At 40.6% G+C, this 25,735-nt stretch overlaps 1 protein-coding gene across 2 annotated transcripts in view; it reads left to right on the top strand.

Annotated features, from left to right (window-relative positions):
- The first annotated feature begins 244 nt into the window (after positions 1-244).
- CUL3 (cullin 3) overlaps positions 245-25,735 on the top strand; it is a 55,009-nt gene continuing 29,518 nt past the window's right edge. The window contains exons 1-2 of one of the 2 annotated variants that reach the window (XM_058811927.1): positions 245-655; positions 19,261-19,458. In XM_058811927.1, coding sequence (XP_058667910.1) covers positions 590-655; positions 19,261-19,458 — 264 coding nt within the window. In that variant the 5' untranslated portion in view covers positions 245-589. Of the gene's footprint in view, positions 656-870; positions 1,031-19,260; positions 19,459-25,735 lie in introns of those variants that run through there. The other variant, XM_058811928.1, reaches the window with a different exon arrangement.

Genomic DNA, 25,735 nt, shown 5'->3' with positions numbered 1-25,735 from the left:
GCCCCCCTGCCTTGGCCCCGCCCCCCCTCGCGCGGCGCCGCTTTCCGCCAATCAGCGGCGCCCTCCCCGCCCGCGCGCCTTCCCCGCCCTCCGCTCCCCGCCCGCCGCGGCCGTGTCCGCCCGCCGGAGACAGGACGTCTCGCGAGAGCGGCGGAAAGCTCGCGAGAGCGGCGAGGCCCCCCTCCGCCCCCGCCCCCGGCCCTCCCGCCGCCCCCGCCCCGCCGCGGCCGGATCCGAGTGTGCCGGGCGGTGGGAGGGGAGGGAAGGAAGGGAACGAGAGCAAGGGAAGGAAGAGAAGGGAAGGAAGGGAAGGGGGGGCGCCCGGCCCTGCGCAGTGAGCGATGTTTGTCCGCCATCGCGGCGGAGGCTGAAGGAAGCGCCGCCAGCGGAGCGAGGGGCCCGCGCCGCCGCCTCTCCCGCCCGGCCCGGCCCGGTCGGCCCGGCCCCCGCGCCCTCCGCGCCCCCCCGGGGGCCGCGCTCGCAGCGAAGGTCGCCAGCGGCCTCCCCCGGCCCCGTTCCCGGGTGCACCGCCCCGCCGCGCGTCCCCCGGCTCTGCCGCCCCGCGCCGGAGGCGCCGCCGGCCCCGAAGATGTCGAACCTGAGCAAGGGGACGGGCAGCCGGAAGGACACCAAGATGCGGATCCGCGCCTTCCCCGTGAGTACCGGGCCGGGCCGGGCCGAGCGGCCTCCGCAGGCCCCGTGGGCCGCGCTGTGCGGCGGGGCCGCGGGCAGCGGGGGCAGCCGGAGCTGTCAGCCGGCCTGGGCGCCCCCGGCCCGGCGCGGCCCCGGGAGGAGCGGGCGGAAGGGAAGGCGCTCCTCGGGGAAGCGGTGCCGCACGGGGAGTGGGAGGCGCAGGAACTGCTCCCTGCGATTATCGCCTCCCTCATCGAACAAATCAATTATGGAAATCCACGGACGGCACTGGGGAGGGGGGCAGTGGGCACCGATTTCTTTGTTTTCAAGGAAAAGGCCTCAAAGAGGGAGCCGAAGGTTATGCGCCTTCATCAACAAAATTAGTTAGCCCCGGAAGGTGAGGGGGGGAATATTTATTTATGTCTTCTGCGGAGCTTCCTCTTGCTGAATTTATCTCTCCGCTCCGTAGCAGAGGCTCTAAGTCGTACGATTATAAAATTTAGGTGGCACAATGCCAGCTGTGGAGAAGGTGCTACTATAAACATGTAGGCATAGGTAACTTCTGCAGGTTCGCTGGAGTCGTGAGCGTTCCTTAGCTTTGAGTTGCACAGGGGAAGGAGCCAGATTATTAATTTGCAGTGCCATAACGCTGCTGTGTTTTGACAGTCGGCTCAATTAAAGCTTACAACAGAATAGCAACTACAGCACGAGTAATGGCGTTGGGGAACGAGAGGAATAGGAAAGGTTCGGCTGCCCGAGGATGACCAGGAAGCGTGTGTGTGTGTGTGTGTGTGTGTGTGTGTGTGCAGCGGGGGGTGTGTTAAAAAGAAGATACTTAGTTGAGTCTCTGGCTTTTAAGGCTTAGCGTTGGCTTCTCAGGTTTAGTGTGAACTTTTCAATGCTCTGTCTGATCCCAGTAGGCAGTGGTGTAGAACTAATGTGCTGTGCCTTTACAGAGAAACTGGACATACCTGTTTATCTCATTTCACTGGCAAGGCATATATCAATATATTTGCTTCATCCAAACTCTTGCTGATGAAATTAGAAGAGTCCTTATAGTGTTAGCAGCCAGCTTTACAGCAATCTGAGTTACACTGTTTTGCTCTTTCCTCTACTTTTAATCACTGATAGTTGCATTTAGTGGTAGAAGGAAAAAAAAAAAGTGGACTATGAGATGAGGAATTTGAGCTGATGATAGGTTTTTCATCTCCATATTTCATTTATTTCTATAAAAAGCCTTTTCCAACAATGTCAATTTGAATTATAGAAATAAAGGAGAAGACTTCCTGCCATGTGGCCACAGTTTTACTAACAAGCAGTAGGAAAACCTGTACAAAAATAAACCACGAGAAAAGCAATGTTTGTGTCTTGTAGCAAGCTGCATCTGAGATAGCAGTATTTTAATTTGATAAACAGATCCATATATTCCTACTGTGAATATGTAGCTATGGGTCAGACAACAAAGGCAGACTTGGAAGTGTGATAAGCTGAAGTTTGTATATTTCACCTCTTCTGTTTGTGAAATTTGTTTTGTAGTGGTGAGAAATACTCTAATGGAGCCCTGTTGTTACCTACAGTTAAACATTGTCAAGTTTTTTATAACTGTTTTTACTAGCATAGTCTTTCTTTTCAGTTGCTATAGAATATCTAGGTTAAAATGTGAAAAACAAAGTGTCTTCTTCCTAAAATAACTCAGTAAGTCACAAGTCATCAAGGCTTGCAACTGTATGGGGACATCTGTTGATAGCAACTTTCCAGGTGTCCCCTCAGATATTGGTTTTCACCTAAGACATTTTGTTGACAATCCTGTTATTGATAAAGTTTTTATAGAAGAGAAGCATGTACTTTGTTGAGAGATTTGGAGGGGTGTCCCTTTGTTAATTGCAGAACTCAGCAGCTGCAGTTGATACAAAAATCTTAGCACACATTTTGTGTATGTCTAAGTGGTTGTGCAGCTTGGTCCAGGAAATGACTTGGTGCTGCAGACTGCAGTGGGATTGTTTGTGTCAATGGGCTGCATTTTCGTGGGGACTGGAGTCTGTGTTTAGAAAATGTGGTACTCATGCAGCAGCTATGGACCCTGGCTCCTTTGTCCCAGATGTGGTGGTTCTGCTCTTTGGCTCTCAATTAAGAGTGCTTCCAGAGGTGGTTTTGTAGGCTGCTTCAATTTGTCTTCTTATTGATCATCTTTCCTCAGGAGGTCTTTCTGTTTTAGATTGGTTTGTTCCTTGCATGGAGGCAGCTATTTACTATTGCATGAGGTTAGAAACAGCCAGATTGGAATGGTGGTGTTCCTGGAGCAATATTAGCATAACTTCCTTCATGCAGGTTCTGGGTTTTTTAATATTTTACATTTTTATAATGTTCTTCATACTTCTGTTATTATGTTTTATAATAGCTAAAGGAATTGAGTAATAGTCATTTGCCAAACATTACCAAAGTTTACCTTTTCTGCCCTATGAAAAATTTGATAGAAGTGGGCCAAAAGATTGGAAAAGCACCAGTCTTCCACCTGGAGATCTTAATACTTACGAGTTAGTTTCATTCTAGATTTCTTTTTTATTATTCTTGTAATTGGTGCCAGATTATCTGTCATCCCGAGGATCCATTAAGATTTGCTAGCTGCTGGTGCATGCTGTGATGTGCTTTTTCTTACCTCAGGGCAGTGGCATGGGGTACACTGTTTTGCCTGTACACAAATGGGTTGTAGAGTAATCAAAAATAAGTGAGAAGAAAGTTTCTCTGTGTGTTTAACCAGTTGTTCTTTGCCTAATTTATAAACTATCTTACTACAAAGAACTTTGCACTCTCTTGTTCATCCTGACTTAAAGATGGTGATAATATTTTTGTCAGAGGTAGTCCAGATGAGGATGCATTCTCTGAGACTTCAGACTTGAGCATATTCCAAACCTAGAAAGAAAAACAGAAATAAATTTCTGAGACAGTTTGTTGTATATTCAGGAAAGCAGATCATGAGGTTAAGCTTGTGCAGTTATCCTTATGTACCACCACAGAAGATTTCCAGTGTGCTACTTTCAGGATCCACTTCTGGTGCTTTTAACACCTCCATAAAATGTAGCTGTTCCACATTTACCTAAGGTCTATCCAGAGAGCATTCAGGGTGATGTTAATGCCAGAGATGGAACAGTGCAAGAGGGCTTGCAAAAGACAGAAGCTTCCTTTTTCTAAAGCAGTCTTCAAGCTTTGGTGTTTCAAATTCATACACACTGCAAGAGATATGAATATGGATGCTAAAAATAACAATATATGAGAAATGTCATGTAATTGTCCATGAAATATGTTGACTGCAGTTAGTAAGTTGGGTTTTTTTTAAATTATTTGGAAGAGTGCAGTGGTTTGCTGATTTCATGTGCATTATATGAAAATGCAGGCTTGATGCATCTGCAGAACATGAATTGTACCTGTTTTGAAGTGTTGGGGGTTGTTTTCTTCCAGGTTTAAAGGTGCTCTCAGGGTCTCAAATTGGCTCTCACTCCTTAACTCTCAGTGAGCCCATTACTGCTGGCTGCAGGAATACTTTCAAAGCTCTCAAGTTTGCAGCAAATCTGATTTTAAGATGATTTAGTTGATCTGTCAAAAATGCTGCCAAAAATGGTATGTTTGCACTTAAAACTTTGGGAGAGATGTGATTTCTGTAAGGGAGATCTAGAATGTGTAAATTATGTTTCCTGCAAGTGTATTTGAGCTGTCTTGCTGTGACTGGTTAGCTAGTGAAAAACTGTAGCCTTAAATGTATTTTGACTGAAAAGTTGTACATAGTAAAAAAAAAAATTTGACATTTCTTACAGAAATAATTAGAATGTGTGAATTCAGAAAGCATTTGGGGAATCAATTTTCAAATTTTAAACAAGCAGCATTAAGCTGTGTTGAATGAACTTTTTTGGAAGAACTCATTCTTCTCTCATTGCAGGTGTCACCATAAATTGGTTGGACAGATCTTTCTGAAAGCCAGCATGACCCAGTGTAGGTTATTTGGTTTGATCATTACAGTTGGAGGGGTTTTTTTGAATGCTTCCAATAATTTTCCTTTCCTGCAGAGATATCTTTCTTCTCTAGAGCAGTGCTACAAAGTAGTGTTTTGCCTGTTCTCAGAACTGTTTTGGTGGATCAGTGTTACACAGTTACATTATGAATTCTGCACAGCATTTAGAGAGAGATTCTACACGTGCACTTGGAATAGAACAAGTCTTTAAAAAATGTGGAAGCTTCTGACTAGTTTTATTTGAAGTACTTGTGCCCAAGGAAATTCTCATTTTGATCAATCTTGTGCAGAAGGACAGACAACCTTTGGCATCCTGCAACTATTTATTGATTGATGTTACTTCTTCCTCGAAGAAAGTTACATAAACTTAAAAGTAAATAACTCCAGCTCTTCCATGAGAAAGTATTAAGACTCATATTTTCATTTTCAGCACTCCTTTCTCCTCCATCTAACAGCCACTTGTTCTAGGCTTTGTGTAGGCAGAAGGCTTTTTTTTTTTTTCAGGGAGCACCAACTGCTTCTGTGGTTTGTTTTGAGTCTTGGGGAATTGATGATGCAAGTTGAGATGAGCTTTGTTAAATTTATGCTTCAGCCTACAGCATGAAGATCTATCAGTTCCAGAAGTTGGTGTAAATTTGGTCCATCTTGAGCATCTTAGAGCAGATAGCCCCTAGAAAAAACACTGAAGTGTGGTTAAATTTTGAAGCGTTCAGGTTATGTAAGCAGTACGTGAGGATCTGCTGTGGCTTGTAACCCTCCGAGCCTGTGTGAGGTGTTGGGGAGAGCAGGGAGAGGCAGGGAATGTGGGAAAAGAGTGCAATGGGGGGTGCTTTACTGCAGCCTTTTTCTGCTCTGAATGAAATAATGTGAACATACCAAGTGCTGTGAGATCACCTGGTAACTCCGTGTTTTACATGTTTGCCTTGTGAATCTTGACTGCTCTGTGTTCTCAGACATATTTATGAGAGCATCTTGGCTAAACCCATGTAGCATTCACAGTCATGAGTTCACATTCAGAACCTGAAATTTGGTAGGCTTAAAAACTAGGAATAAAACAGACCAAAACACTAAAACATTCAAAGGTAGGGGCTTTGTGCAAATTAAGAAAAACATGGAAATACTTGCTTACTGGACAGTTAAGCTTATGAAATCCTTCCAGTTTTCACAATTTATTTTTTTTTTAATGAAATGCTGTGAGCAAACTGAATGTCCTGATAATACATTTAGAATTTTTAGAAGGTGAGAGCACTAATTGCAGGGTAGTCTGAGTAGTTAGTTGTAGGTGGGTTTTTATTTGGTTGTTTTATTTGTAACACATGGTGCATATTATCATTTAGTTTTTGTTAGCATCTCGTTAGCAATCCTCAGTTCTGTAGATGTTCAGGTTTCAGTTACAAATTTTCTTGATTTTCCTTGTTAACTGGATCTTAAGTTCTGAGCAATCATCATTTGTGTTGTTAGAGAGTTTTGAGCCAGTGCCTTTGCGTGGCTCAGGAAGGAGCAGTGCCATTTATGAATCTTGCTGTATTTGAAATTGCTTGATTTTGCACAGGGCTGCAAGGCTAAAGCTGAAGTGATCTGTTAGGATTTTTGTACTGGCTAATTCAATCTGATCTGTTAGGATTTTTGTACTGGCTAATTCAATCTGATCTGTTAGGATTTTTATACTGGCTAATTCAATCTGATCTGTTAGGATTTTTATACTGGCTAATTCAATCTGAGCTTTTTCAAGTGGCTTCATTTGGGTTCTTCACTCAAGTTGTGTAGTAATGCATTATTAAACAGGAATTACTATTTTTCCCTGGTAGTGTTAGGTAAAGGAACTCTATGAGAGTACTATAAAACTGATGAAGAGTTTTTGATATTCTCCATGAATGATTGTAATAGCAGTATGTAACATAAAATTAGGCTTTTTTCTGTAGAAGATAGTAAAATTTCTCAAAATTTCCTTTTAATCTGTTCTGGACAGGTACACACAGCATAAGTGACCCCATTTTTCAGAACTTCAAGCAAGTATTCTGAGGTCTTGGGCTTTGATCTGTAGGGCAGGTAGTCCAAGTGCAGATGCTTTTAAATTTCCATCACCACGACTGATGTGCAGTGTCAGTGTCTCTGTATGTGGTGAAAACATTTTGTGATGGACTGGGACAGATTTTTCTTAAGATAGTTTGAGTGAGTCCATTCATAAAACAGAGTGATTGTGTTACAGTCTGTAATAGGTTCTTGACCTTGTACATATGCTCACTGGATCTTATCTTTGATTTCTAGTAGCTGTACAAGTGGAAAAGCAGCTCTTGAGAAGTAAGGTCATGCTTTTCATTCTGAGTCAGGTTTTGTGGAAACACAGAGCAGGAAAGTAGCATTGTAGAAACTGCAGCACAGCCAGGCACACTTTTAATCACATGATTATTTTATTTTTCCAAGGTCAGTTAAAGCCAGTAGAATTTTTAAATGACTGATGTTTCTTTTCTGAAAGTGCAAGTACTGGCATCTCAGCATAAGTAAATACTGTTAGATGGCTTAACAAAAGATCTTCCATATTGACTTCTACATTTTAGAAAGGTAAAAAGTGCACTTAATGCATGAGTGCTGCAAGGAGGACAAAACTGTAATAAACACTTATGTGTGGATGGTGTTTGCAGTGGAGTGGCCTCAGTTCTTTAATTAGCTGTGTATAAAATCAGTGTTTGAGGGCTGAAAATGTCTTGCTTGTAGTTTAAATAAGGTATAATACTATGCAAAATGTGAGCAGATAACTTGCTTTATTGGTGTATGGTTATGAATGAGGTGCATTTGTGGAAAAGACAATTTTTGTTTAACGCTAATGAGAATAAACATAAATTAAGGCAATAACTGAAATTATACATGTGAATGATACAAAATTGGACAAGCTTATATAATAAATTCATAACACGAATGTCTTAGATTGCATGTGGTCTGAGCATAGGCTGTGCGTGTCTTTTTCTTACATTTTGTAAGTGAAAAATCTTTCTTGAAATGAACATTTTACTTCCACACTAGTTTTGTTTTTACAGTGTTGATAGCATCTGAGTGGACCTGTTTTTTATATATTATATACATGGATTTAATTTTCTGTATAGTGTGAATTTTTTTCTTTTGCAGAAATTTCAGTGTTAGTCTTAAGTGTTGCAGGCACTGCTGATCTGTGCATCTGATCATGGAGTTTGCACCATGTGGTACAAAAATGCCCCAGAGAGAGGTTATTGTCAGGACACAGTGGCATTGATTATCTGTAAATTTGTAAGAGATTTATTAATTGTGTCATCCTTCTCCTACCTGAAGCTGAGGAGGAAAAAAGAATCATCCTGTGTTGGCCTCTGTTTACCATAAAATTTTATCTTTCTGTTCCTATGCAAGTTCCCAAATTGTTCTGCTGCTGTTATTATGGAGGAGGAGTTTTCATCAAACCCTCAAAGCCTTTCAGCCCCACCATCTCCCTTTCTTCCTTCATCCCCCTCATCATTCATTGTGTTCCTTGTTTTGGAATGACTACAGGAAATGTGTCTGCAATCTGTATAAGCTGCTGTGTATTTAACAGATTTCCTCTTTACACAGTGTTGATTTTTGGACAATTGTAAAATACTGAGCTACTTGTAGGTTAATTGAAAAAAGCCAGAAACAATTCCTGTGGGATTTGCCTTCAGTGTTGAGTAGGTGAGGAATGGGCTATTTGTGGTTCAGGAAAGCTCTCTGAATTCAGGTCATCAAAGCTGGAAAGTTAATGAACTAATAGATTTTTTCACTTGGAGAGATGATAGCCCTGAGGAGACTCAGTGCCTTGCACAGGAGGTATGGATGGGCAGAACAGCATTGCTCTTTCCTTTGGCACTTCTTAACTGGGATTGAGGCATGCAGCATCTGTCATTTTTTAAGGTTATTATAATGTTAATATTATAGAAGTCACCAATACAAAAGATTTGCCAAAAAAAACTATTAATTTAATCCCTTAACAAGATTTTTTAATTTCTTCTTTTTAATGTTTGTTAGGTGATGGTCTTAAAATTAAATGGACATATGATCACATATTGAATCAAAGTTTTAGTCTGACTAGGTTAAAAACAATATTTCTGTTAATTTAGAGTTAGGAATGATCTGAGCAGTCTGGGGTATAGTGCTGCTGCTTCTGCTGACAGTGACCTGCTGTCAGGCGTTGCACTCTCAGGACAACCTGCTGCTCCTCACCTGCAGTTCTGAGCTCCCACTGTTGTAAAAGGAAATGAAGAGAGTCAGGGACCTAAGTCCCACTAAAAATTGAGATTTCCAGCTATCTTCAGTCTTTGCTAGTACATCTTAGGTTATATGTAAGCAAACCTTCCCTTTCTGCTTTCAAGTCTGTGGTAAATTGGAAGTAGCTCCAGTGGGAGAGGAAGGAGCCACCTTCCTTCTCCTGCAGCGTAAGAGCCTGCACATGGCCCCTTATCCCGCGTAAACAGCTTTGAGGAAATTGCAGGTGAGTGTAATTTGTGTAGTTTGCTCACAGTCCTCAGGTTTTGAAGAGCTTGTCCTTGGCTCTTACAAGCTTTTATTGCACTAGGATGCTAAATGGCTTGAATGAAATTTTTAGGATTTGGCCCTGTTTGTATATGGGAAAAGGCATTCCCAATAATTGATACATTTTGTGCCACTGTTTGCAGTCTTGTCATTTCACCTTTGCCAAGAGCCTGTTAGACAGCCACAGACACACAGCTGAGCTGTACCTGTCCCTCCCCACACTTACAGACCTCCAGGATCCTGCTGGCAAGTGAGAGGGATGATTCACTGCCAGAAATCCAGGTTTTCTTTGTTCAATATTCTGCTGTTCTAATTAGGTTCAAATATTTTCTTTTAACACCAACTTTGTTTAACATAGAAACAAAGCTATTGTATTTCTTTCAGGAACATGTTACACAAGCCTTTTACATTTTTTTTCCATAGTTTTAGTTTGAGGAAAGTTGTTTTAGGATTACTACTTCTGAAGTGAGTCAGGAGGACTCTAAACTTCTCATTAGTTTTCAAAATACTGACAATAAAAAATATTCTGTTGGGTAAGACACAGGAAGTAGATCTTTGGTGTCAAATCCCTGTATTTCTTCCTCTGTTTCATTCAGAATGGATTTTTCTTGAGTTAAGCAATCCTGACACGATGCACTCTTTTTTTCCCCCATGTGTTATCTGCACCATAAGTGACAGTACATCTACCAAAACTAGTCCACAACTTACTTCAGGTCTGAAAATGCTTCTGTTAATTTCCAAAGCTAAAAGGGAAAGATCAGACTTTAGTGAAGTGTGGCTTAGATCTGGACTTCAGCTCTGAGTTTGCACAGAAGAGTGTAGACAGTGTATAGCAGAATACAGTGTACATGGAGAGTGTACATACAGCAGTATAGACAGCTCTTCTTTACCCTTGTTAGTTTGAAGTGCTCTTGGGAAATCAATACTTTCATTGCAGGTGTTTTATAATCCTCCTCTGTTTTCAGGTACTGTAGAAATGTCACTGAATGTTTTTGAAAAGAGCCTTGGTTAATAGTCACTTTTGGCTGTTTAAGCACTTCCATTCTGTATCAGTGACAACTATCTTTTGAGCTGGAACTTCCTAGATTTAGCTTCTTAGCAGTTCAGTTCTTCTAGAAGCTTGAACAAAACCAATTAATTGGTTTTTTTAAACACAACTTTTTAAAGAAGTTTCATAATGTAATGTCAGGTGGGCAGAAACTTGCATCATTCCAGGAGAGATTTACTCATTCATAGCAAATGCCTTTTGATTTTTGAAAGGCATTTAGATTTGTCTGCACATGCTGGGGGAAAAATGATGTTATTTATAAACTTGGATTTCTGTATTTTAATTAATATTTTTCTGGTGTGTTCTTTGGTCAAAACATGCAACTGTAGAATAAAGTCTTGAGTGTAAATAGTAGCACCTTAGAAAGTTCAGGTTGAAAATAAGTTTATTTTGTGTTTTTTCTTTGTTCTTCCTCTGTATTCAGCCCTTTTGGAGGACAACATCCATTAATCCATGCTGAATAAAGCATATGCTTTTATCAAGCAATTTGAGTCTTGTGGGAAATAAGTAGCAAGGCAGATGAGTGAGGAAGAGACAGAGTTAAGTTTGGTATAAATGATCACAGATGTAGGTGCTCCCAACTTATCCCCTCTTGTTACTTAACCTGCTGATAGAGATTTTAGAGAGAGCCTTGAAGACTGGTCTGTGTACATCCATATATAAGCACCAATCAATGCATGAAAAATGAGACTGCATTCATTTTTCATTGTCCCACTCAGACAAGCAGTGTTCTTGCCTTTGTCTGTATTAATAAGAGTTCTTTTTTATCTGTAATAATAGAGTGACTGAAGGAGCCTTTTGTAAGTTGAGCATCATAAATTGCAAAGTGAACCATAAGTTGATTTTTGAGGAGTATAACAGTTTGTAGTTGCCCATTAGTATGAGATAGTGTTGGGAAAGTGTGCAAAGGTCTGTAAGAAGAAAGTTGTCTTTGTTCACAGAATCACCACTGTGTAACTTCATGTTTCAGTTTGTTTGCCTCTTCAGAATGTCTCTGTTTCTTGCATTTTTTAAAGAAATGAAACAAACTTTATGATTATCTTTTGCCTTGTGTTTATCTGGTAAATGATGGCTGCTCACAATTACATAGTTCATAGTCTCAGTTCAGATGAAGCAGGTGTTTGGCAGTTTTTTTTTCTCAATTTTCTCCTCTTCAGCATTTTATGTTCCATAGGTTTGCAAGACTAAAGATGAGGAAGGGTGTTTGGGAAAAACAAAGAAATTGTACTAAATTGAGGTTGAAATCTAGAGTAAGAGAGGTATGTTGGTAGTTCAAGATTAGTCTCATCCTTCTGAGTTGGTTCCTGAAATATGACAGATAAATGAGTATCTGATCCTTAATTTTGTTCAGATGCCTAAACATGTCAAAACTGTTGCTGCAGTATTACATGTTCTAATAAAGACTTGTTTGAAACTTTTCATGTAGGCTGTTAAATTTTGCTGTTGTGTAGTGAAACTCCTGTCAGGCCTAGCTATAGTGCAGGCAAGTGTTACATTTTGAGAGAAGAAACGAATCCTTTTTCCTGGGACTTACTAGAAAAGGAAGTTCTTGGAGCATATTGCATTTTGCTGTAAAGCTCAAAAGCAGCCAGCCAAGCCTTCCTCTTCAAGCTGCTACCCCAGAGCAGCCCTTGTGTTGTGAGGAGAGCAGCATGCTCTGAGACAGTGCCTTGGAGTGGACCAGATGAGTCAGTCCTGGTGCAGGAGTGACTCCTGCTTTAAGGAGCCATCACTTTTGAGGCTGCTTAACGCAACTGCTCTGTGCTGGCAGAGCAGCTTTTCAGTGCTGCAGAACCCAGTCCAGGCAAGTGGACAGGGGAAGGAGTTTGATCTAAAACACTGCAGCTCTTGGATGTTTCAGTCAAGAAGGAGGACTCCTCTTTGATTTCATTGCATGTTCTGCTTGCTTCTGCTGAGCAAAGCCTGGGAAGGAGAGGTGGATATTGCAATTCCTGCATTTCTGTCACTAAATGAGTGTTGTCGTGGAGCCCTGCCTGCAGGGGCTCGAGCCTTTCTGAGGGTGAGACCAGAGTTGATTCTTCCCTTGGCCTTCAGAAGATTTCTCTCAGCACTGGTTACTGATCTGCTGAGCCTGGAATGGAGCACAATGCAGGCTGGGAACATTCCTTGCAGGAGGAATCTGGAGAACTTTAGTGTAGGGTTTGCCCACCCAAACAAGGGCAATGCTTGAATATCAAGGGAAGAGTGAAGAACAAAACACAGATATTAAAATTTGTGTCAGTATTTAATCTTGTAAATGACAACTGGCAGATGTCATAAGCATGTTATAGACATTGGTTCCCCCCACTACACACACCCTCTGAGGGAGTGTAATACTGTAATAGGCATTTCCTGACACTCCTTAGGAGATGTGGATAATACTGGATTGTCATCTTTGATTGTTGCTAAAGGTCACCTAGGAGCAAAAGGTGTCCTACTTATTAGGACAGTTTTGGTAGAGCATTTCTAGGACTTCCCTGTGACTCTTGACAGATGTCCTGAGATGAATAGCCCAGATGCAGGACAAGAGCAGGGGGACAGGGTGCCCCTAACTTTCTTCATGCTCCTTCTCTTAGCCTTCAGTCGTGCTTTTGGTGTGTCACAGCCTACCTGTTCAGATAACACAGTTGGGGAACTTTGTGGAGCTTTGTGGTGGTTTTGGTTGTTCAGAGATCAGTTGTTTTTATTTGTGGGAGAGTGTGTGTAGCCCATGCATCCTCTTCCAGATGTTACATGGTGAGGAAAACTTAAGAACTCAGAAAAGTGTGGACATTGAACTCTCCATTTGACATTAATAGGAGTACATTTTATCTGCTCTGTAGTTGAAAAAAAATGTAGTTCCATATCTTAATATGCCATTTTTCAGAGATATTCTTGGAGCAAATGCTAGACAATGTATCTCTGTCATTGTAAATTCTTGTCCTTTAAATTAACAATATTCAAAGGGTTTATAAAAATTCAAATAGTGATTACGTTCTGAGGCAGGAAATGTGCTGCTCTTGCCCTTTTCTGGATAACCTCAGCCAAACTTCATCCAGAATGAAGGATACAGGCTCAGGGTACTGAGTTACTGTGTGACAGACTATTTAATACCATCTTGATGAATGTCATGTCTTGCAGTGGAAGGGAACAGTGCTGGTGACAGTCTCCTTGTCCTCAAGGACTGTGCCCCTGTGGTGGCAGTTTTAGATGACAGCAGGTGGACCTTTTTCATTTTTTCTGCGAGGGATAGGAAATGGGGGAGTGAGAATAGGTGGCAATTATTAGGTGCAAACGTTACTCCCAGCACTGGTACTAATTGTTGGTACCCACTCACTTCCTTCAAGGTAGAGAGCATAAACACCTGCATTCTGTAATTCCACTTGGTACTTGTCCCAGTGCTCTGTGGTGTTAGACATGTGAAGGATGTCATGGGAAGGAATGAGGCAGATGGTTGCTTTTTTTGAAAGCTTTGAGAAGCCTTGTTCTGCAGTAATCACTTCCAGACTGACGTGTTTCACCTGCTAATGTGTAGAATCGTTGTAAACACTCTCCAGCTGTGCTGTAGAAAAACTGAGTAGTAGTGTTTGTAACATTTTTGAGTAAAAATGTCCTGCAAATGTGTTGACTGTCTATTAAAACTCCTGAGATGTAACAAGTTTGGTCTGAGATCTTTGTGTCAACTTTGTAGAACTTGTCTAGAAGTTTCTTCTGCATGAAGGATAAGAAGCTGTGTCTGGTCACTAATCTTGAGAGTACTGGTTTGTGTGTCTCCTGTTGCTGCTAGTGGACTTCTGGGGATCCTCCTGCTGGCACTGTAGGACATCTGCTTACCTCTTCCTTGCTTCTTTCTTAACCCCCTCTTGTTAAGAAGACTAAATAGCTACTTAAAGCTGGTATAAACTATCAAGATGTCAGCAGGCTCCTAGCAGTTTACTTCTGTAATTTTTCCTTGCAATTCACAGCATTTCAAGCGTGGTTATGTAAGAGGAGTGAGCTGTGTAGTGTTAAGGGCAAGATGATGACGAGTTAAAAAATGACGAATGTGAAGTTGTGTTCAGAGGAAAATGCTGTAGAAGTTAAAGTAAATAGAATGGAAATTAGACCCCAAAACATTTATTTCTTTGCAAAGTAATCTGGATTTCCAGCAACAGGTATGTTGGGTGTTCCTGGATCTGGGAGCTTTAGTGGGTTTTTTTGACTGCAGTTGGTAAAAGCTAGGGAGCAAACACCAGGTTCCACTGGTGACCTCAAGTATTTTGTTGCACACCTTTGTTACCATACAGTGCATTTCCATTGGAAGGCTGGTACAGGCAGTTTCAAAAGGTCACATTTCCAGGGAGCCCTGGTTTTCCAGCTTCCTCAGCCTCCAGCTGTGATGTGTGTCACCAGATCACCCAGTGGTTCAGGCTGGAAGGCACTTTGGGAAGTCATCCTGTCCTGCCCCACTGCTCCTGCTCAGGCACGGTCACCTGGAGCTGGTCCCTCAGGACTGTGTCCAGATGGCTTCTGAATGTCCCTAAGGATGGAGAACTGTGCAGCCTCTCTGGGCAACCTGTGCCAGCACTTGGTCACCCCCACAACAAAAAGTTTTTGTGACGATCACGAGGAATCTCCTGTGTTTGTTCCTGCTGTATCTGCTCTTGTCACTTGCACCATTGCAGATGTGGTTCCCCCTTCAGTACACCCTCCCTTTGGATTTTACACATTCTGATTTGATCCCTGCAGGGTTTCTCTAGGCTGGCTCTAGAGGCTGGTTCTCTCATTCCTATTAGAGGTGCTCCAGAGGGTTGTTACTGGCCCTTCACTGGACTGTCTCCAGTGTGTTTGGGTCTCTCTTGTACTGGGGAACCCAGAACTGGGCACAGTGCTCTACATGTGGCTTTCCAGTGCTGATAAAGCCCTTGGCCTGCTGGCAACTCTTCCATATGCAGCCTAGGATACCATTAATCTTCCTTGCCTCAAGGGCCCATTGGTTTGTCATCAGCTTGATGTCCTCCAAGAGCCTTGGGTTCTTTCCTGCCATATGTGCTTTCCAGCCATTTGCCCCAGCAGGCATTAATGCCTGGGGTTGTTCCTTCCCCCTAGGGATGGGATGTTGCCCTTCTCTTTGAGCTACATGACTAGAAGGGGCTGATAACATTTTGTATGAAGTTACATGTTGATCAGAAAATAACAAGAATCGAGCTGTTTGCTCATTCTCATTGAATGCTGTGGTAGGTTACTTGGAACAGGTGGTGCCTGTAAGCTTCTGGAGGGAGAGGCCTTCAGGATTGTTGCCAGCTTTACCTGCTTTACAGGTGATAAGGGCAATAGATTGCTGACAGTGATTTATTTATTTGACTTGATGATTTTAATAGGGTAGACAGACATTGTTAAAGGAAGGGGCTTGAGTGTATCTGATCCCACACTGTGGAATAAAGGATCTTTCGAGTCCTTTGTAGTTTCTTTTTTGTGAAATGACTGTACTTTCATGTACACTGACATTTCAGTCTAATTTCCTCAAGATGTACTTGTGTTACACTCGGAGTTCAGATGTTTGTGCTCGAGTTGCATCTTTGAATCGTTCGCATTTGGGCAGCAGTGTGTGGAAGGTTTCCAACCAGCGGCTTCTTATAAACAGCTCTCTCTGCTGCCAATAACAGACTTGGTCGCTTTCCCATTCCCCAAGAAAGGTAATGTTCAGATAAGCGTGAGTGCATTAACACGTTTCCTCTGCTTGGACACTGCCTTCTTGCTATCTTGGTGAATCTGGGTGTAGACACTACTGGAATCACTGGGATTTTGCTTCTGAAAGCCTTTCCAAACCTGTGTGGTTTTTTTCAAAGACCAGCAGAAGCAGCAATCTGCGTTCTGCTTAAATCTGCAAGAATTAAAAGACACAAGCAAGGCAACTGCATTCTAACTGTGGATTTTAGCTCTAAAATATAACCATTAGAAGAAATCTGGGAAAAGCATCTTGGCTCTGATCCTGTGTTTGTGGAAGATCTCTTACAGACTTTGTTGCTAGGGATCTTGAGAGTTGCATAAATCTTCATTGGTGGGTCAGACTGGGGGATTAGGATTGCAGTTGTGTTGTCAGAGATGCTTTTGTAGAGAATTCTGAAGAATTCTAGTAGCATCAACAACTTACTGGTTATTTGTTTGGATTTTAAATCTGCATACAAGCCTGACTTGAGAAATGGGATGAAAAGACATGAACCCGTGAGTTAAATAATCCAAGAATAGATTTAGTCATTGCAATTCTTACATACCCTTGAGAATACAGGAAGATCTCTTCTGCTCAAGTGCTGAACAACTTTTCAGCAGCAGGGAGGAAATAATACATATTTGCTCAAACTTCACTACAGTGACTTACTGCCAAATAGAATGGGATTATTTAAAGTATTAGGAGTCTTTGCTTTGTTAGAAAACACTGCTGCAAACAAGTTAGCTGTGCTAGATCTTTTTGGAAGACAGTGCTCTTCTAATGTGATATTCTAGAACTTGGGCAAACCTGTTCCCATAAAACCTCACTGGTGTTAATCTGAGTCAGAAACAGAATAAGAAGCTGCATTGAAAAGCAGAGTTTTTAATGCTTAATCCTAAAAGGTAATAAGATAATTTTTTAGTACTTTTTCAAATATTTACCTCGTGGAGATGTGTATTCCTTAAAATTACCTTCTATTGACCTTTCTTGTGCTGTCAGAATAGCTCGTGGTGTGTCAGTTATTAAGTGGCAAAAAGCTCTGTGTTCTTGTTTGTATTCAGGGACTTTGGAGCAAATAATGTTACAATTATTCTTTCTATTTTATAGCATTTGGATTAAAAGTACAAGAATTAACAGTTTGCTTTTAGCTTTTTGCTGAAGGGATCTGAATTCCCGGATGTGCTGCTTTATCTCTGAATGTCATGTACTGAGATGTTCCCTGTGACCAACCCAGAGACAGGAGCCCTGTAATACTTCTGCACACTGGTGCCCAGTGATTTGCCTGGTTTATACAGATCATACCTCTGCTCAGAATACAAGTGCAATTAAATTGCAGTTAAGATAAAAAGGTTGTGTTGGCTGAGAGTTTTTTAATTAGCAGGGGGAGCCTCTCCTTTGTTTGAAAACAAAACTTTGGGTTTGTGAAAGGAAAGCTGAAAAGCTTTTACTTGGATTGCTGTCTGCAAATCTAAATAGTTGCCTTCATTATCAGTACTTGTGAAATTGCTGCTTCAGGAAAGCTGTAGAAAATAACTTCCCTGAAGGAGCACCAATGTAGCAAATGCAAATTAAAAACAAAACTACTGACCTTTGAGTGTTGTACATAGCAGAAAAAGGAAGTGTGGAGGGACCTGTGACATTCCATCCACCATTCCTCTGTTACTTTGAGGCTTTGCATTTAGGAGATAGGGAGCTACAAATTTTTCAACATGTTTGTGATTTTATCTTGTTTTTGCTTTTAGATATATAATGGTACATCTTAAGTTTGGGGTACATGAAATGTAGTAGTCAAGTGGATCTGGTATCAGAGGAGTGGAAAAAGTGACTACAGGATTATTTTTATAATAAAAATCCTTGTATTTAACCAAAACTCCAAAAGATGCACAGGATAGAAGATTGCATGTCTTGTTTTCATTTTATTCAGCAGCCCATTCCCTCCCAAGGCAGTGCATGGCTTCTCTTTATTGTGACCTGTGTTGTTACTTATCATGCCTAGGAAACTTGATATGCTATTTTGAAAATACATGTAAAAATATACTTGGAGTAAAAAGATTCTGCTAAATAATTGCATTTTGATTACAAATGCAGTCAAATCTAGTCTTCATGTCTTTCCTCTATTCACTTAGTGGGTTTTGTTGGAAGGAGAAGGAGAGGTGGATTAGCGCTGGTTGTGATTTTTCTCTATACTGTCCTACCATTATTCTTTACTCTTTTAATACTTTCAGTTCTTATTTTCAAGACTACTTTGACAGTTTTGATAGACTCTAGGATATTTTCACTTCCCATAGTAATTCTGGGAATAGCAGCTTTTTTCCCCTTCTCTCTTCAGCCCTTTTCTGTAGTTATAAAATGCTAAATCTGTTCCTGATTTTGTATAAACTAAACCAAGCTTAACTTTACATAAAATTGGTTCAGTTTAAAAGTGTTTGGGGTTTTTTTTTTTACCATTTGGGTGATAAAACTTGGCTGAATCACAGACTTTAAGCAGTACTGGCATCTGATATTTTTTGCTATGCTGACTTGCAATCCCAGATACTGCTTTATCTGTGAAGCATCATATATTGAAGCACCTTTGCATTGGTAAAGCACAAGTGTGAAATGATTCACACTAGGTACTATATAGAAGAATTGAGACTATTAAGAGTTTTTGTCCTTCTCTGAATCTTTTTTTTTCTTTCTTTCTGTGTATTTGCTGATGTTTACAGCATCTAAATAACAGATCAAGCAGATGCTTAGTGCTTGGTACATGTCATTTAGAAAAGTATTTAATTGTATTTGTGCAGAGGGAATATCTTCAATGCAGGTGTTTATGTTGGGCATTTGTGGGGTTTCAGTGGTACCTATAATTATTTAAATTGTAGGTACAGTGTTGTAGGTATGTAATTCTTTAGCTGTTAGTCCCTAGTTAGCTCAAGCAGATGACCAAGTTTCCTAAATCTGTGTCAGACATTATTATCTTTTGTTGTACAGGTCTGGTGAGGCAGATCAGTATTGCAGTACAATTTATGAGGTGTCAAACAATGTGTTAATATGGAATGGGAGTTAACCATCTATCACTGTTAACCTGTGGAAGAAGAGTGGGGAAGAGACTTTTATCCACAATTACCTGCCTTTCCTTTTATCCACAATTACTTGCCTTTCCACCCCCAAAGGCTCTGGGATTGGATTCTGAGCATTTGCATTCTGAAACAAAAAAAGCATTAAACTTTTGCAAATTGCAGTTTTCATAAATATTTCTTGAAATCTGTACTAGTCTCATAAATACTGGTTTTCTTTTGATGCAGTTTGAGAAATCTTATGATAATGGAATCAACAAGATGGGGCAGAGCAATTACCTCATATTATCTATATTCTTTTTTTTGTTCAAAACAATAACGTAATGTTTTATTTTTACAGATGACTATGGATGAGAAATATGTGAACAGCATTTGGGATCTTCTGAAAAATGCAATCCAGGAGATTCAGCGTAAGAACAATAGTGGTCTCAGTTTTGAGGAGCTGTATAGAAATGCTTATACAATGGTGTTGCATAAACATGGTGAAAAACTCTACACTGGACTAAGAGAAGTGGTCACTGAGCATCTAATAAATAAGGTTTGTCCATTTGTGTATTAAAATAGAAGTGTCTTATGTGAAAGAATTCTGAATAGTTATTTAAATGACAGAAAATCTAACTTTATTATGTTCCCTTGTATTGCAGTTGTGTAGCTTCTCTCAAAAATGGTAGCATAGAGCTAACATCAGATGAAATCAGATGATTTCATGTTCCTGGGACTGTTTCTGGTAAATTACTGATGGAAGGCAGACCATAGGAAGCATTTGAAAGAGTGTAACAGGAAACAACAACTTTTTTTTTGAAGAATAACTGTCAAGAGCTGATAATTTTTTTTAATGGTTTGTGTCATTTTTGGTGGCATTTTGTGACTTTCTTAGGCCACATTTTGTCATGTTTGCCTCTCGGTTTTTTAATCTGTGGAACAAATAAATACCAATGTAAGAACTTGTTTTCTATAGGCTAATGAACTAATTCCCAGGTTAATGAGACAGTTGTGCTGGGATTATGCTCTTTAAAGAGGTGGAAACAACAACTCAGCAATAGCAAAACTCCTGAGTAGCTCACATTCTGCCATGTCAGCCTTTGCAAAACCATGTAGGTCAGTCAAAATGACATGCAGAAACTTTCTGAACATCTGTCATCTGAGAAAAGGAATCTTCAGGTCTTGTGTTAAACCATGGAGCCACTTATTTAGTCTTTGAGAGAAGTTTAGAATTGATTAATAAATGTGTAAGTGGAAAAACGTTGGAAGTCACTTTTTAGGACTCCAGATAATATTTCATGGCAATAGGATTCTAAGCCTGTGGGAGATGCCATGGTAACACCCTCATGGTAACATCCATAGCAGAGAGGTACTTGTCTGCTTTGATCCCATGTTCTGGCCATGCTTCAGATGGAGTATCAGATTTTTATCCTGTGTTTACAAGATATGAAAAGGAAAGTCAGAGACCATCATGTGTCTTGGATAATTACTTCTGGCTGAATTACAGAGAATGGATGGGAGATTTATGGCTAATTAATGCAGGATGCTTGGGGACTTATTTTATGTGTTCCAAGTGGAGTTACTGCTGTGGCAGAGAAATGTGTTATTTCTTTTCTAAAATCCTAGTTTTCAAAGGTGTGATCCAGATAAGTGTAGTCTAAAACTGCTTTGAATGTGGGGCTTTTTTACTGTGTGCACCAGAGGAGACATCCTCTCTGAAGTGGTTAAATAATTTGCAGTTCTTTTCTATAATTGTAGCACATCTGTGACTCTCAAAAACTTCTGGTTTCATTATCTGTGCATTCATAATCTGTACTATTCATATAAAATGTGGCAAATGGCTGAGGCTTTTTTTTTGCCTTGTTCTTGCATATGTCTATGCACTTAATAATTGTGACACTAAACTTTTATTATTCCTAGGCTTTAGTTTATCCTGGTTTAATTTGATGGGTGTCTTTTTATCTTTGTTCCTAGGTATTTTGCCACTTATCTTAGTTCCTAGCTATTTTGCATATTAAAAACTATGCATTTGCAGAATTAATTATTCTGAAGTGCTGATTGTGGCAGGCTGACAAAAGAGCAGAAAGTTCTGAGTTTGTAATTTCAGTGCAGAGGCTGAGAAGGCTGCACAGATAGCAGTGCAGAAAATGCCTTTCTGACACTTAATATTCCTGTATCTGGTCCTTTAAATAAAATCTTCTCCAATGACCAAATATTCTGATCGTTAATGTGATTAATCAAATTATATCCATGTGTGTGGGTGATAAATGATGACCAAAGCTTTTTCAAATAAAAAGGTTAACTGAGTTTTAGTAGTTAAAGGCTAAATTATTCTGATTATGCCAGCCTGTAAAATAGTCCAAGGAAAAGACTAAAAAAATGTGACTTATGCCAAAAATTTCAGAAAAATAACAAAAACTGATAGGGGCTAAAAGCTACTGCTTGTCTCTTTTGAATGTTTGCTTAGACACATTATGTTGAGGCGTATATAGATGGAAGCATGGAAAAAATGGTGCATTGTTTATCAAGAATAGGATCAGTTCTATAATGACATCTTCTGTTTGAGCCATTAGTACTTGTAAGACAGATAAAAAAAAATTTTGTTTAACCTCACATTTTGTCATAGAAATTTTAGCAAAATCTTTTATGTTTGCTGTCCCTTTCCAAGAGCAATTCTCTGTAAATTTTAAGTAGCTAATGCATGATAAATTAACTCATCACAAGTCTTTGTAAAACTTGTATTCAGAGATTCAGTGGTGGATGCTAGAATTTAGAAGAGGGGGATTATGCCAACTGAAATATTGTTCATTAAATTCTTTAACTTTTATAAAAATGGAAATGTTCACAGATGAATAGATTTTGCTGAAGCACTGTACTCAGTTCAGGGAGCACTGCTGAGGAGCCTACCCCACATTTGAAACTGCATTAATCCTTGAGGTATAACTGTTATTTGCTGCCCACATCTCCAGGTTATCTTTTTAGGAAAAGCTGCACTCTTGTGGTATTCCAGTCATGCTGGTTAATTAGGAGTAGATTTAAGAGACTAGGTAGAGGCAGTGTATATTTTCAGTTGTTTTTACAGATAGTTTTAAAGCTTGGAAAGCATTCCTTCATTTTTGGTGAGGCATGGTTAAGAACTGTATTTATGATTTATGCTAATTTAATTGCCAGGTGAAAGTTGTGCTTATTCAGCATTTTAATTAGCAATCAAACACTAATGAGAAAAGTATTTAGCTTCTCAACAAGAAAACAGTACAATGCACTGTCTTGACAGCTTAATTGTAAATAAAATAATAGTTACAAATATGCTCAATACAAGGTGTGTGCAAGCAAGTTATTACCAAGAATGCTTGGTTTCAGACTTGCAGACCCCAGTGGTGTGCAGTTCTAAATCAGCCTGTTCTGGCTGTGGGATAAAGGCTGTAGTCAGCCAGGTGCTCTGCATCACTGAGACAAGTCAGCTTTCTTGAGCTACCTTGCTTTTACCACAGGGTAGGAACATGATAAAACTTGTCTTTACCTGTGTATTGACATCATTATTTAAGTATGGTACGTGTAGGGCTATTTAAAAATACTCTTGAATTTCGAAAGTACTGAAACCTTTCATCTTAATTCAAGTATTTAATTCCAGTCCCTCTGATACTTCACTAATTTCTGCCTTTCTTGCCCACTGACAATCTTGTAGCTTGATGTGGATGGTCCTCCTTCACACTTCTCAAGCCTAGTCTGTTATTACATCACACAAATGTTGTTAAGTGTTTTTAAAACACACAGAGCTTAGTTTACAGCTCTGTAAGCCATTTGATGATAAGCAACATCATTTGTGTTACAGTAAAAACAAGTTAAAGTTAAAAAGTTTACAGGATAATATTTTTAATGTTCATTTTATGTATAAGTCAGTGGGGCCCAATAAGGGGCATCCCAGAGTCCTGAGGGAATTGGCTGATGTAGTGGCCAAGCCACTCTCCTGATACTTGAGAAGTCATGGCAGCCAGGTGAAGTTCCAGGTGACTGGGAAAGGGGATTTTTTTTGTACCCATCCTTCAGAAGTGTAGAAAGGAGCACCCTGGGAGCTCCAACCTGTCAGCCTCACCTCTGTGTCTGGGAGTATTGTGGAGCAGATCCTCCTAGGAGCTATGCTGAGGTACATGGATGACAGGGAGGTGATTTGGGACAGCCAGCACAGTTTCACCAAGGGTGAGTCCTGCCTGGCCAATCCAGTGGCCTTCTGTGAAGGAGTGACCACATCAGTGAACAAGGGAAGAGCTACAGACGTCATTTCTCTGGATGTCTGTAGAGATTTTGACAAGGTCCCCCATAACCTTCTTGTGTCTAAATTGGGAAGAGATGGATTCAATGAGTGGAGTTCAATGGATAAGAAATTGGTTGGGTGGTCACACCCATTGGATGTGGTCCATGGCTCAGAGTCCTGATGGCCATCAGTGACAAGTGGTGCCCCTCAGGGTCTGTCCAGTACCTGCTGTGTCAGAGTGACAGTACAGGCACTGAGAGCACCTTTGCTCAGGGGGGCACAGAGCTGCCTCAGTGCAGGAGTGGGGTACTGGTCCAGGTATAGGCTGAAAGAAGTATGTCTACTCTGGGGCTTAGAAAGTTATGTCTGGGGTCCTTTGTAAGCTTTAAAATTTGCTATCTTAGTGTTGCAGAGAAAAGGGAGAGATAAGAGTCATCTCCATCAGGGAGTTTGAAATTGTTTCCATAATATCAATGAAATAGGGAGGAATGACACGAGAAGTTGTGTAGGAGGCAAATTACCTACTGAGCATTAGAGTGAGCCTGACTGGCAATGTATGAGTGTTATCTGCCTTTATATTTTCTTAATGATGTTTTCAGATGATCTTGAGCAAGTCTGCTATTATGTGGAGGGCAAAAGGATATGAGGGAATTGCTTGAAAGTACATGACTGTTGAGAATCCCCAGTATTCTGCAGTGTTTGTTTTTTCCTTTTAGCAGTAGGATAGCAGCTGCAGGGGTGAACAGACATTTCTGGAAGTCAGTCCATTAACCTGCTTGGGACTCCTAAGATGTTAGAATACTATCTTGTAGACTACTTGGATTTTTCTAAAAGAAACTCTATAATAAAAGTTCTGAGAGCTTGAGGCCTTGTTTCAGAAAGTGCTGTTCTGTGCTGCTCCTCCCCTCAGGATGTTCTGGCTGTCTTTACAGTAGTGGAAATTACATAATTGGACTATTTGTGCTGCTGCATCAGGCCAGGCACTGTAAGATAGAAATAGTAGGCCATAAGTCTTCTTTATGTACACTTAATCAAGAGTTATTTAAAGGTATTGAAAGCTTATGCCAACAAACTACTATTATTGGGGGAAGGTTTCTGTATTTCCTGAAGACCTGTATCCAGTAGAAAATACAGTTGGGCCTGAAGTTATACGTAAAATGTCATCCTTGTAACTATCAGAAGACCTTACATGTATTACAAAGTTGCTAATTTATTTTCAAGTCCCTCTGTATATGACAGTCCCATTTAAGCTGGCTTTCCCTGCTGTTTACTTCATAACTGCAAACACTGTCACAGAAATCACCACAAGCTCAGCTAATTTAAAGTAACATTCTGCTGATAAAAATGTTTGAGATTTGAAATTTTCTAAGGCTGTGGCAGAGCAGCAGCTGTGTGTCCTCTTTGTTCAAAGAGTGTGAGTATGCACATTTTTTTACTTGAGATCATTTATTCTACCAAAGTGGTGTGACTCTGCACCTTTGCATGGCTAAGATGTTTTGTGCATTATAGCAGTTTCACTGTTGTTTTGCTGAATTAATGGCCCATACAAAGAATGTGTTGAACACTTGTTAACTGTAAAGTTGCTATAAATGATAATTTGCTTGGCAGTATCTTGGTTGGCTTTTGCAGCAGCTGAAAGAATGGCTTTCTAAACCTCTTCTGCAGTTTTAAATAAACCTAGAAGAATGTCATTGAGGAGCTTCACAGGGAAACTCTGAAGGTAGCTCTGTTGTACAGCACCCATTTCTGAGTTTCAGGCCCATTTCCAGAAATCCTCGTGGCACACCATGTGGAGCAGAGGTGCCACTACTGCAGAATGTGCCAGTGTCTGCTTGGAAGCAAGTTGTCACTGCTACCTGGTGGCAGGTGTCCACCCCCTTGGGTGTGACTTGGCACTGGCAGGGTTAGTGTGAGGGATGTGGGATGTGTGCAGTTACAAGGGCACACTGCCTCTGTGTTGTCAAAGTACAGGGTGTCATAAAATTGATCAGTAACTACCCTTGATTATTTGTGTTTATAATCTAATCAGGCTTTGGTAAATTTTATCAGTGTGGATGAATGGACTACCAAATAATGTTTATAAAGCTTTCCCATACTCACCAAAGAAGTGAAAGCAACCATGTCATGTTTGTTTCTCTTGTTCTGGGAGATTCTGCATATTCTTCACAAGTATGTCTGCTGAAGTTTTTAGTGTGTTGGCTAAAAAACTACCTGGACTGGGTGACAACAGAGCACACATCTGGGAGACCAAAGGGTAAATGATGATCATGATCAGAAAGAATGATGCAGCTAAGCAGTGCTCATACCTGCATATTATGTTTTCCAAAAGCAAGGAGGAGAGGCCTTGCTCAGGTGTGCAGAGTAGGTGTTTGAAGATGTAAGAAAGCTTTGAACAACCTATGCATACCTATATTGCCTAGATGCAGTAACAAGGTGAAAATTATTGGGATAAGTTTCCCTTCCTTCGTCTTTCCCCTCTTCCTTCCTCCCTCTCCTCTTTCTCCTCCTTCTTCCCTCTCTTCTTCCTCTACCTGCTCCTTCATTCCTCTCCTTTTCTCCTTCATCCCTCCCCTCCTTGAGA

Source organism: Ammospiza caudacuta, chromosome 11, assembly GCF_027887145.1.
Source record: "Ammospiza caudacuta isolate bAmmCau1 chromosome 11, bAmmCau1.pri, whole genome shotgun sequence".
In the NCBI taxonomy this organism is placed as follows: domain Eukaryota; kingdom Metazoa; phylum Chordata; class Aves; order Passeriformes; family Passerellidae; genus Ammospiza; species Ammospiza caudacuta.
This window is presented reverse-complemented; position numbering and strand designations above follow the sequence as displayed.